The following is a 13,439-nucleotide window of genomic DNA, read 5'->3' as shown; positions in this document are numbered from 1 at the left end:
TAAACTTCGGTTATATACGACCGTCACCCAACTTCCAGCTAAAGCAAACCCGTAGCTTTTTGGGGCAGTTGTGTCTCGTTACTGTACCCACCTCATATATTGACACGAATGGCTTATGGTGCCGTCGTGTTTTGCTCGCAGTTGTTTATCAGAGGGCTGCCATTTGTTATTCTTCAATAAGGTCCTTACCGCGTCGCTCCAATAACAGTAATATTTTTGCTAGATTATAACGAAAACGAAGATATTGTAGGAGGCGGCGGGAAGAGGTAGCCGCCGTAGCCACATTTTATTTAGGCTGGTCAGCCATGGTACAGCGGGATCTAGGGAGCGGTCGACACCGCGGCCACTCAGGTTGAGCGCGCTAGCGTGTTCTATTCTCGCGCTACCTGCACATGAGCCCATCTTCTTTGCCTGCTATGGAGGCGATAGTCGCGCCGCTACAGGAACCTCCTCCTAGTGCGAAGCGCGATTGAAATGGAAATAGTCCAACGGTAAAGCCCAGATAAAGTGTGCAGATCGTGTAGTCGTTGGTAGTGTCAGGTTCACGCTATCCTAGAGAGATGTACTAGGTAGTAGCGGCAGCATAAGGTGTGAGCGAGGCTCACCCAGTGATGCGGTAGTGCGAAATCGCGACCTGCCCCAGATTCTCGTAGATGCCAGGGCCTGCACAAGTTGGAGTTCCAAAAGTAGACCATCTGGCATCTCTGTACTTGCGTGGAGATAGCGCAAGTGTTGGTCGCTCACCTTGTTGGCGTAGAAGTGATTTTCGAGATGAAGAAACCAGATGGCGGAGTGGCTCACGTGAAACTTCCGTAGGCCAGGCATTCGCGGAAGATGTGAGCACTGGACATCGGAAGGCTCGCCTGCTGCTTCTTGCGGTGAAATCTCGAATGCCGATAGCATCAGGGTTGCGGTGGTCGCTGAATGTATCGCGAAGGTTATGCTTGTGGCGTCGCCGTACCCGCAAGAGTGAAATTTCAGTTGGCTTACGAACCGAGTAGAGGTTTGATGCTGGGGCCGGCGCGTGCTGACGATCGGCACGGGTGGACGCAGGCAATGTGGGACGGCAAGACACAGAATGACGCAATGGTCCACATGGCGAGAGCTGCAGTAAGGGAGCGTCCACTGGAGGAGAGTGAGCGCTCGAGATGACGTAGTGAGCAAGTACGGCCGCTCGCAAGTCCTCGCAGAATTCAAGGCCGGGGGATGACAACCGGAGCCTGGAACGTAGCCAGAGCCTGGAACCTTGTTGAGAAGGAAGTGCCTGTCCAGCCGGATGAACCAGATGCCTGACATGTCATGTAGAATTCCCGGACACCCTAAACCGTGTGACGTCTGCCGGACCTCGTGAGGCCACATCACTCGCCTTGACAGAGCCCGTGCGCTCACGTTGGCATGGCTGGGCTATGTCGTCCGGGTCACCAATTTGTGGGAAGGCGGCGCGAAAAGGTAGCCGCCGTAGCCATAGTTTATTTAGGCCGGCCAACTATAGTTAAGCGGGAACCAGGGAGCACACTGCGGCCACTCAGGTCAAGCGCGCTATAGCGTGTTGTATTCTCGCGTTACCTGCACGTGCATGAGCCCATCTTCTTCTTCGCCTGCTTTGGATGCGATAGTGGCACCGCTACAATTGTTATAATTCATGCTGAACAATAATTTGACAATATGCTTTTACTTTCCTCACACACAAGTTAGCTTTTCAGCGAATATCAACATTAACAGTGGTGAATTCTTGGCACAGCTGCAACAGTATATATCTTATTTGAGTATAGTGGATTTGGGTGGGCGGTCTCCCGAGCCACTTTATTAAAAGAAAGAAGTGAACGAGGAAAGAAAGAACAGGTGAATAAAGGGGCCGGAGGAAGCATTCCTGCATAGTGTGGCAACATACGCTCGACGAACCCAGCTGCATGTATCACGGCTTGATTACTGCTACAAAAGAAAAAAGAAAAGAAAAGAAAGGAGAAAAAAGAAAGCGCCAGAAACAGAAACGAAACAGACAACGAAAGACGGACCCCGCTTTACCGCGCGCTCCCTCGATGTCAAGAGGACCGCCTCCTCTTCCAAAAGCCTCGGCCCGTTTAGGCAAGAGCTCTCTCGAAATAACGCCGAGCGACCGCGGGCTGCCGTCGTCATCTGAGCCGCTTCCTCTTTCGCGAAGCAGCGCGATCCGGGCACGCAGCGCACGATAACGACCCAAAGCCGCGCGTCCGCGCACGTGGTAATGACGCGAGCAAACCAGGTACCACCACCACCGCCGCAGGCGTGCCTCCATCGCGCCGCCCGGCGGCGTCGTTATGGCCCCGCGCGCCCTCGATCCTCAGCGCGGCGCTTCTTCGGCTCGGGGACAAAGGAGTCGGTGGCGCGCGGCGCGAGCTCGGCGCTTCGCGGCCTAGGAAATGGATCCGCAGCCATAGAGATGCGCCAGTACGCCGGCGCCGAAATGATCGTGGGACAGCCCCATCGATGGAAGAAGCGCTCGCTCCCCCCCACTCCGCACTACACACCGCGACGGCAGTCAACGCTACTGCTGCTGCTGCTGCGTGTAGGCCACCCGTCGCCGTGGCCCGTTTCCGTACGCGCGTTCATTCTCGCATGTCCATTCTTGCAGGATCTGCAGCCTCCTCGATCAGAGACATTTCGGTCCGGGTTGTTTCTTGATGCCCGTGCCGGTCCTGTATATAGCCTTCGTCCTTCTGAGGACGAAGCCCGTCGGACGTATGGTAGCTCCACGCGCAAACGGCGAGATATCGGGAGCGGAGCAGGGGTTAAAGGCTTTCCGGTGCACGGGCTAGCCGCTCTGAGCACTGGGTTCTATTGTGCGCATTTGAGCGCTCCGAGGATGCCACGTTAAGCAGCCCCACAGCGATTGTGTTCTGGTGCTCCTCTCTGACGGTGTCGTTGCTCTAGTAGTGGCACATTTGCCGGAGCCCGAAAAGTGCCGAGTGGTCCATGGCGGGAGCAGGACGTGACTGTGACCTGTTTGGCACGGCGTGATAAAAACTGCACCATTCCGAGAGACAAAAGGATTGGTCTCGCAATGCGAACATAGCCTTGTGCTCTAGAATACGTATTGTATGTGTTGTAAGAGTTCCAGAGCAGTGCTCTTATAACCGTGCTCCGCGACCGACCAGAGGTCTCGATGAGTGTTCAAGGGGGCCGGGTCTTCGGAGATCACTCTATAGAGACGCACCGTTAGGGAAATTTATCAATTGAAAGATCGTATCATGTGTCTGACCAAGCATTTTGAGCCATGTACCCATACGCAACTGCTCTCTCCCCGATCAAAAAAGGAAAAAAAGCTACATGGTTGGCTTTGAACTGCTTGAGGCTTCGACTGTCTTTATTTGAACCTGACTTCGGAACACTGATACAACAATGGATGACTTTTTTTTTTTTTTTTACTGATCTCAGATAATGAAGGACACGCGAAAATACCTATACGTCATGGTGCGAGCTTCCATTATAGCCGACTTTTGGTTGTGTTAGGTAAACTTTGGTGACTTTTTCCTATGCACGCTACAGTTATGTTCACACCCCAAAAATTGAATGTACTAAGGTGGTGCATGAGAGGTGTGCGAGAGCGCAAACGTACAACAATAGTTGAGCTAAACCATAGCTCTATAGGATGTTCTGGTTCTATCGTGTCTTACAAAGAGTTTATAAGAGTGTAATTCGGATTTGTGCATTGTTGAGTTGAGATTATCGAGTTCTGTCGGGCAAAACTTCCTGCTCTAGGATGTTCTGGTTTTATCGTGCCTTACATAGACCTTATTAGAGTGTAATTCAAATTTATGCATTGCGTAGTTGAGATCATTGAGTTCTGTCGGGCAAAACTTCCTGCTTACAAAAGATACCTTGAAATTAGCCGAGATGTTTAATATGTTGTAGCTGTGCATTTAAATACGACATTATGCGACGTGCTTCGTCATGTGCATGTTCGTTTTTATGTTATTATTGTGCGTTACTTCCCGTCGTACGAGTCACAATGATGAAAAAAAAAAGATATTTTGTCAAGGTGTATCTAGTACCAGTGTCCTTTGTAAATCAAAAGTTTCACACGACCGTACAGAGTCTCGTAAGAACACACAACCATCGAGATCAGAAATTTTCTCGTCACACATGTTTCACTCGCTGCACATTGAAATTGCACACTTCTGGCTAAGGTGCTAAGTCACGCGATAAAGGCATCAAACGCTGAAAGATCTGCGTACATATACAAGTCCACTGGAGACGGCTTAGCTTTTTAGTTACTCATTACGGAAACCGAACTCAGATTGAAATCAAGTCAGTTTGCCCATTGAATTACCTATTACAGATAACACGGTAGATAGCACGCCAACGTAAACGCAGCTGGGAGCGCACGAACACAAAGAATTACAAAATGCCTCATTTGGCTTCCGCATTTGTGGATGTCTGTCCGTGAATGCATGTGCTAATCATACATCAGCAACCTTACAAAGCGCATATTTCGAGACCTAATATTGGTGGACGAGCGACGAGCACGCGGATATGGTGCAAATCATTGTCTGTGATCGTTGCAGGCCTAACAAGGTGCCGATTTGGGCGAGTTGAAATTGCGTATCTCTGACAGGCTTTCAGCGCAGAACACGGGAAGGAACAAACTTGGGCGGAGCGCTCGCTGTATATACCTATTTTGGTTTTGTTTCGTTTCCTCTTCGTTGCCGTGTTGTTGCGTAACTCTGCGTTGAAAGCCCGTCACGGCATCAGACGTTCTCTGTCCACCGACACACACGCACACACGCACCGCGAGCAGGACCGCGCGCACTTGCACGTGCTTGCTTGAGATGCGCAAGCGCGCGCGTCTTGTGCGGAGCGCCTACCAACGCTTCGTTGTCGGAAAAACACAGGTGTGGTTTTCCAACAGACGGGCGAAGTGGCGCCGGCACCAGCGCATGAACCTGCTCAAGCCCGGAGCCGAAATGCCGGCCTCGCCAAGCAGCTCGGTCCCGTCCTCGCCGGAGCCGGCCGGGCCGCCAGCCACGCCACCGCTCGCTAGCCGCCTGTCGCCGCCGCCCCTGCAGCCGCCCTCCCGGCCGCTGGTCATGCCGCGCATGGGCGGCGAGAACTCGGCCTTCTCCAATCCGGCGGCCTCCCGGCAGCAGTCGGTCACGCCGGTGTCCGAGTACGCCGGCTGACCGCACCGGTCGGCCAGCTGCGTGTGCCGGTCCCCCCGAACCCATCCCGGTGGACCACCGTGAAGAAAAAAGCTCAACCAAATTGGGACTCTCGATCGCGCCTCCCCCAGGGCGCAGGTATCCCAGGGCTGCATGCATTGCTCCAGGCTCTCCAAGCGCCGTGAGCACGCTACTCTCGTGTCCCGGGTACGGACACAATCCGGTTGTGCGCGGCTCGGAGCCTGTGACTGCTTTCGGGCCAGGTCACACCGACTCAGACCATCGGCTGCAGAAGGGAGTTCGGCAGAGTGTGATATGAATTCCCCGTCCAGGACGAGACGAGCTAACCCGTCAGTGCAGTGTTCAGTGAACTGTGACAAGCGTTGACGCTTCATTCGTCGGCTGTACACTGCGAAAGAAGCCGTACTGCTACGCGGACTTTGGTTATTCCGTGCTTCGTTCCGGACACCCTTGACAAAAGTGTGTGAGTGACGCCCTGTGCCACGCGGTATGGAGACCGACGCGCCACGGCGAAGTGCGCTATTTTGCTGCGCAGTGTCTCGACGTCGCGCTGTGGTTCGCGCCCCGTACGAGTGGGCGGTTGGCGAGGGACGGTGTCGCGTGTGGCGCGGTGCGCATGCGCAGGTCGTGCCTGCGACGTCTACTGTGCTGCGGACATGCTCGCCCTAGTCCAGCAACTCCACATCTCTGTCCACGGCGTTCACCAAAGGCCCCTTCGTGAAAGAGAGGACACGCCTTGTGCTTGCTTTATTTCATTCATTTTTATTTTCCCTACTCAAAGCAGCATTTCTGTACAGTTATACGCAGTGACGCTACCGGTGTATCTGCTGCGTCTGCAAGGAGTTCTCGTGATCGTTTGTTTTTGCGTGTGTTTCACTGTCGCGTAAATTTTGTGGCAAATCCACGTGCTTTCTCTGGCGCGCATTGGACAATCGAGACTGCGAGATTACCCCCTCGACTACATTGACGACACCAGATCCATCGGCAGACTTCTATCACCAAGGACAGTATTGCGGCGGCCTCATTGCTGTGATAGCCCAGTAGCATCGCGTCTTGCACCGATCTCAAGGCCAGCCATACTTAACGGCTCGGTGGTCTTAACAGTGGCATTTGACGCCAGCTGTAACGATGCACGACGGTTGCGTCTGTTTGTCGTCGGTATTTTTTTTATTATTGTTTAGCCAGACCGATATTCCGCTCGTAATTGTACGAAGGTAATTTTTCCGACACGCGGTACCAAAGAGGTATTGCATGAATGAGAATCTCAAACTGCGGTCTCTATTTTCCTTTTCTAATGTGCTGCCTCTTGGTGCGAGTAAAACGATAAGTTGAAAAAAAGAAACATGAACCGAAAGCTGTAAATATTCATCACTTCGTGGAATTGTTCGCATTATACTTCTGTTAGCCTCATCTGCAAATGACTCGCGCTTAAGAACGAAGGCATCGAAAGTAACGGCACGTCACCCAGAGTATAACGTCGTGTTTCTGTCTTTTCGAAGTGTCACTGAAAGGTGTCTCATCAACGCAAAATTTGCTACTAATGACACCGCGACTCATTTGTGTGACCCAAGAGCCTGCATGCACACATAAATTTGAAACAGTACGTGTTGACTGTTGACAGACAGTTGACGCAAGAAATTTAGCTGGTTTTCGTTTTCATCCACGCTTCGATATTTATGGCAACACACACAAGAAAGGGTCTAAAAATGAAATCGCGTTCTGAGCTGTTGTTTAGGTCTGCGGTAAGCCAACATGCACGCTGTCGGGAGTTATTTGGAGTCGTCCCGAGATAGTCGTGTCGCGAGTGTAGCAAGCAATCGCGAGGTAAAATGACGCTGTGACGGCTCACGCGAGACGAGGACATTACATGCGGTGCCCGGAAGCACCCGCGCGTGTGTGTGTGTTTCTTTCAGCCTTGTACCGGCCGCTGCGAGAATCAGAGTCCAGCCGGTGCTACAGTTTGGGCAAGGCGCGTCCAGTACTCACTATATACGACGACTCCGTCCATTAATTGTTTCACCTTGAAATGCGTTGTCTACGCTACGAATAAAATATTCTCATCCCGAAACCGTTGCCATTCGCATTCGTGAAAAACAAGCCCGTCGTCGAAAGACGCTGTCACAGGAAACGCGCACCCAAGGAACACACTCGAACAAGAGGCGATGCCGGCACGATGCCCGCCATATCCATTTTGTTCTCTCGCCTCTTCCTTGCGTAAGTAAGTGTCTCAAAGGGGCACTGACAGAAAAATATGTTCAGATGTATTTGAACATCATCCTTATAAAATACCGCAAAGCCTATATTATTCCTTGTTTTATTTCATGCATACAGCAAGCCGCCATAGGAAGGCTGTTGCAGGACATGGGAAAATACACTGCATCAAAATAGGAATGACAAACTATTGTGCACTTGTTTATACTGCAGCTAATAACGAAACGTAGTTAAGCAGTACAGTAGGAGGGTGTCACCTTCCTGGGCCAGCCCTTAACGAAGAAGCAGGCAGAACAACAACAACAAAAACGTACATCGAAACCAATTTAAAACAAAATCCGGCTCTGTAATCGGTGTTTAAAATCACGATACACATTGACAGAAAACATTAAGGAAATCAGAAGGCGAGAGGAATAGGAGGCCTTGCTCTCCAAAGAGGCGGAGGTTGCCCGGAGGGCTGCCATACTCCATACTCCGGAGCCCTATAATAGGGGCCCCGACCAGCCTGAAGATCGCTCGTCATTATTTGTACAGTAAACGTTTTCTGCTACTACTTAGCAAATTATAATATCCTTGGACAACGAATTTCAATATCTGATCGTCTGTGGAAAGAATGAATGCCTGAGTGGTGTCAGTGAACGTGAATCCTAGAGTCAATTAAATGTTTAGGAGGTTTAATTCTAGTGTTTCGCCATTCAGAGAAATATACAAATGTGCGGCTGTTTAAGTTGTAGCCCCCATTAACGAGCAGAAATAAAAAGGAGGCTTGGTAACCAAAGAAAAATACGCAAAAGGAAAGTTCGGGTGGCCCGCGACGTCACCTTGAAGTTCACGCACAAACTCGCCATGACGTCACGTGACGTCACACATTTTGACAGCATCTGCTCGCGCCTATTTAATTTTTTTAGATCCCTAAATATAGACTACAGTGTATTCTAAAGAAGCCAAAAAGTGAACTTAGCAAGTTTAGAGAACTTTCGCAGTGCCACGATGGCTCAAATACGGAAAATTATAAAAAGAAAGATACTTTCGTATCTGTGACGCGTCACACTGACGTGCAGCGGTACAAGCACCAATATTCCCGCGCGAGATAAGAACAAGTAATAAGAAAACGGAGCTTTGGCATTTATTTTCTTTCCTAATAATTAGCCTATCGGCGCGAAATTAACGAAATTGGTGTTTTGAAGGCTACTTCATCAGTCTAAATTGACCTATTGTTTCTCTTCAGTGTCCCATTAAGATTAAAGGCAGCAGCTATGCTCGTTCCAACAGTTGAAGACCTCCACTGAAGAATACACCCGACAGCGTGGTGACTGCCGGAATGCCCACTTAAAACACTTGAACAGGTGCAGTCAAGTGGAACTGGCATCCCAATCGAGATCCAGCTTTACTCACAGTACGACGACTCGGGCTGTGAGTCACTTCACTGCCAATGTTTTCCTCTCTACATTGACAATGGGCCCCGTTGAGAACGCTACGGTGAATACCACTTACAAATATCGAATACACCTCATTTGAAGCGTATCAAAATTTATAGAACAATTTAGTGACAGAACTGGCGCAAAAACAAAAGTGGTATAGCGTCTAATTTCTTATTTGCTTATTGGCTCTATGGACTTCTCGTTCGCACATACAAGTTAATTTTCGCAATACACAGGTAATGTGCACATTTTTATATAAATTGCAGAATTTCGGTAACAAACGAGTCTGCTGAAAAAAAAATGACTTGTGCAGTAATGTCATCTGTCCAAAGAGCACACGGCACAGCAGATGTACATCATAAAATAGTTTCGTGAACTGTTGACACTGAAGGTGCCTGCCCCAAATCTGTCCGTTGAACACATGACCAAGCACGATTTCTCGACCGTAGAAATACCCGTAGGACGCAGAACACAACGAATTCATGGCGGAAACCTGCAAAGAGACTGTTGTCGATAATTTTTCACGTGACGTCACGGATGCAGCTTCTCACGGTTGCTAATCCTCAAACATGGTGGCCAATGTGACGTTAGTTCGCCATATTATCACGCGCGCATTTAGTTTTTGACGGCAACCAGTGACCGTTTTTCACCGTATTGTCGATGTCATTGATTTGTCGCTCGGCAAAAGACGCGCCTAGCTGTTGTGCGGTCACGTTTCTCGTTTAAGCAGCTTCTGGGCGTGATTGATTTTGGCGTGCGAGTACCCAAAGACCAGCAGGCCCCCTCTATTTTGAGGCGTTGCCAAGACAGTGCCCAAGATGACGTAAATTCAGCAGATCCGAGCATGCAGGTCCGTGGACCTGCGATGACAGGAGGAAGAATTAGTTTCGAGAGAAGTTCAAAAATAACAAAAAAAAAAGAAGTGAGAAAGGCCGTGTCCTTACCTGAGAATACGCCTAACGAGCCAGATGTCGACGGCAGAACGTGAGCATCGATTTCGTTCAAAAGGTTTTCTCGGGCTAATTTTCGATAGGACGCTTGAAACCACAATCTCAGTAAGAGCCTGAAACGACGCTGGCGAAATCTATGTCAAAGCACCTTTGCTGCAACGAAAACACGTCGTGTCGCGAGCCGCAAGTAACTTCTGTTTTTTAGACGTCGCAAGACAACACTGTCGAGAGGTCTGAATGCCGCGTACAAGAGCCCATTTCCGCGCCAGGGCGTTTCTTGACACAATAACGCGGTCATCTAGGCCGCGAAGGCATCAGAACGGGCCCCTGTGACGCAAACGTAAAAGAGCAATAATGATGATGTACGCATGGTGTTTTATGGCGCAAGGACCAATGATGGTCAAAAAGCGCCAATAAAGGAGCAATGCTATAGCGGTTATAAGCTATAGTTTTCGCTAAACGCACCCGTGAAGGCCCCATTGTTGCCGTCTCGGGCCGGATGAGACACGAGGACGAAAAAAAAAAAATCTTCCGCTAATGTTTGAATTCGAGCTAGTTGGTAATGAAACATCTGTGAGCGAACTAGCGCGAATGAAAGGACAAGCGAGTAGCAAACACACACGTGCGTGCTTGCCACAGTTTAAAACCAGTTCACTTTGGTTTAGTAAACTCGGTTGCAAGGAGCACTCCCGTGGCCTCGGCTAAATTAACTAACAGAAAAGCCTAATCTTCAAAAACTGCCAAATGCAATATAAGCTTCAACTTGTCAGTCACTGCTAAAAGAATAACGCCAATTATAATGGATCCAAGCAGCCACTTTCCTAACGCCAGTCGCTTTTGCCAAGAGACAGCCTTATGGCTTACACTTCGCCGCTAATGCCTCGTTGCTCGAAGGCTGTACGTAGCTCGAAGATTGTTGTTGACCTCAGTTCATAGCGATGGTACGATGTTGCGGTTTCCGGGCTTCTCTGTGCACGAGCGGCACAGGCAGAATACTTGCAAAGGACGGGGGCATGCAGTCTCTTGCGTAGAAGCGTCACACTTCAACTGGTTCAGCTCACAGTTTCTTGCACAGAGCGCACAGCTAGAAGGCAACCTTTAACGCAAAGTGACTGCCCGTGTTACAAGTTACTAATTTTCAAAGCCGGAAATGGATGATCGCGCAGGCGAGCACAGTCTGTGGCTGGTCATGGAACTTTCCAGAAGCTCCCTTTGCGGCAAGCAACAAAGGAAGGCACGCTTGCAGCAGTACGAACAGCGACACAGCATTTCGCTCCCGTGCAGAGGTGTTCGTTCGTCTAGTTTCCATTTTCGCGGTGTTAATAATAATGTGTGTGCTTTTCTTGCGCAACGCTGAAGTGCAAGCGGGCGACGCTTCCGGTTTGCCACTGGCATCGTGATGACGTGTATAGTAGAGGCCGCTGGACTACGTACGTGTGCGGCCGCATAGATAAATCTACGCTACGCTCTTTCTCTCTAACCGATCGGCGATTTTGGTAAAACATGAGCAACGCATGAGCGACGAAAGCGGCGACGACGGCGCTCCTTCCTCCGGCACGCCACATCGGATTGTGTTATGGCGCCGCAGGTAGCGAGCCATCGCCGCCGCTTTTGTTGCTCTGTGGCCGCCAACTTCGCGGTCAGCTAGACGCAAGAAACCTAGTGCAAGACAAGTATCTTGTATCGATTCAAAAAAATTTTTTTTTCGAAATCACTTGACGCTGCGGGTCACAAGAAATGAATTATACGCTGCATCCCATTGGCAGAACAGTAGCGGAGGCAAAGCGCAGAGAGGTGCCCAACAGAGTGCGACGGCTTGCTCTCCCGTTGAAACGTTCCATGCGCTCCAAGAGGAGGCGCGAGGAAAAAAAAAAAGACATAGGACTGCCAACGTCTTCTAAGACAAGCCACTGCCAGTAATTTTCACGCATAACGGTCTCCACCTCCCCAGTCCTGTGTGACGAAGGGACTGGTGAGGTGGATGCAACAGGAAGGCCAGATGACTTCCTGTTGAATCGCCTCTGCACAGGGTCGGCGCGTGATCAGGCATGACTAAACCTGATAGGAATCTCCGCGTTCGTCGTGCGTGATACTGAACGTTATTTGTTGCAGTGTCCTATATTCGCTACAGAGCGCTGTGGAATATTTGTAAATAAAGGTAATTTTTTTTTACTTTTCTTGTGGAGTACCAAGGTAGCTGTGGAATATTTGTAGATATTTCCCAAGATATTCACCTATGCCTCCTGTACTCCTTGATAAAGCAATGCCTCTATGACTGCTGGTATCTCAACTGAATTAATCGCCTTTTCACAATCTATGAAAGCCATATAGAGAGGTTAATTGTAATCCGCAGATTTCTCGATTACCATATTGATGACATTGATATGGTCCATTGTATAATATTCCTTTCTGAAGCCAGCCTGTCATATTAGTTGACTGAAGTCGAGTGTTGCCCTGGACTCTATTGGAAAGTATCTTGGCGAATATTTTATGCAATACTGCATAAAAGCGGCCCTCAGCTTCGTTTCTACATTGGCTGGCTTATCTTCTACCACCTTCCTCTGCTTCTGCTCGCTCTTGGGTTAATTTTCCAGATTTTCGACCCACTTGATCATTCTTCTCCTGCTCTAGGCATGACCTTCCACACGTCACCCCACATTCTGCAAACAAAATCTGCCACATGTGACTCGCCTATACCGACTGAAACCGAGTTTCTTCCAATGGGCGGAGACGCTTGCACTCCACATAGCGCCAATTAGGCCTCCTCCTACCACCACTATCTTGTACTAACAAGGCTTTGATTAAAAATAACCCTACTTATAAGATTTAATAACAAATATACTAAATAAAATATATTTTTAATTACCTCCCTACACTTACAAAAGAAGACAAGAACTGAAAAATATGAAACAAATTAAAAAATAAAAAGCCAGATGGGTCGTTTAACCTAACACTTCTAACAACCAAATGAGCAAAAATCAAATGGGAAGCTTATCACTTTGATGAACCCTGCTGGGCTGAGAAGGCACTCCTAGTGGGCACACCTGTTCCCTTCGGCGTCACTTGAGAGAATGAACGGTAAGGACACGCTTTGTTGACGTTTTTCTAAATTTACAACAGCGGACACCAGCGCAACGCTCTTTCCTAGCACAAAGAAAACACTGACAATGCTGCGCACAGGACGCGTGAAGTCACCCAATCGTTCTCTTTCACTCAGCGCAAAACCACGTGAGCTAGCGCACGCACTAATTGGAGACAGGGCGCGCCGCAAAGGAGTGGGAATCGGATGTCTCTAAGCCACACCGCTTCACGTACGCAGAGGTGAAAGGGGGAATCCCAGTTTTCTGCCGAGCGGCTACGTAATTCGGTCCGATTCAGGAAATTAGCGCGGTAGTCAAAGAAAGTCATTCGCATTAATAAGAGAAGGAATTGCAGGAGTGAGCTTCTCCTTACATCTAATCTTACAGCGGATAAACAAGCTTTCAGGGATGTTTTTACGCGCATGCAGACACGCTCGAAAGAGCGTCCAAGTAAGCAGGCTGCAAACGAAAAAAAAAAAACCAGAAAAGATTCAGTGCCATTCCACTCTGTGAAGGTGGATGACTAGCGAAGCTGTGTGTAGTGATGGCTATACTGATTTAATATATGGTGATTACTATATTTATTGAATAAAGGCATATACACGTGACTTCTAGATC

General features: G+C 49.2%; 2 protein-coding genes across 4 annotated transcripts in view; one reads left to right on the top strand and one right to left on the bottom strand.

The window, feature by feature from the left end:
• Positions 1–7,227, top strand: part of LOC135913354 (paired box protein Pax-6-like) — a 206,620-nt gene extending 199,393 nt beyond the window's left edge. For 2 of the 3 annotated variants that reach the window (XM_065445952.1, XM_065445953.1), the window contains exon 8: positions 4,872–7,227. In XM_065445952.1, coding sequence (XP_065302024.1) covers positions 4,872–5,159 — 288 coding nt within the window. In that variant the 3' untranslated portion in view covers positions 5,160–7,227. The remainder of the gene's footprint in view (positions 1–4,871) is intronic. The other variant, XM_065445954.1, reaches the window with a different exon arrangement.
• Positions 1–10,771, bottom strand: part of LOC135913334 (glycine receptor subunit alpha-2-like) — a 359,566-nt gene extending 348,795 nt beyond the window's left edge. Inside the window, exon 1 of the mRNA XM_065445926.1 lies at positions 10,606–10,771. The gene's annotated coding sequence lies outside the window, so the exon portion shown is untranslated. The remainder of the gene's footprint in view (positions 1–10,605) is intronic.
• Positions 10,772–13,439: the final 2,668 nt, after the last annotated feature.

Source organism: Dermacentor albipictus, chromosome 4 (assembly GCF_038994185.2).
Source record: "Dermacentor albipictus isolate Rhodes 1998 colony chromosome 4, USDA_Dalb.pri_finalv2, whole genome shotgun sequence".
NCBI classification, from domain to species: Eukaryota; Metazoa; Arthropoda; class Arachnida; order Ixodida; family Ixodidae; genus Dermacentor; species Dermacentor albipictus.
Note: the sequence above shows the minus strand (reverse complement) of the source record. Positions and strands in the feature narration are given on the sequence as shown.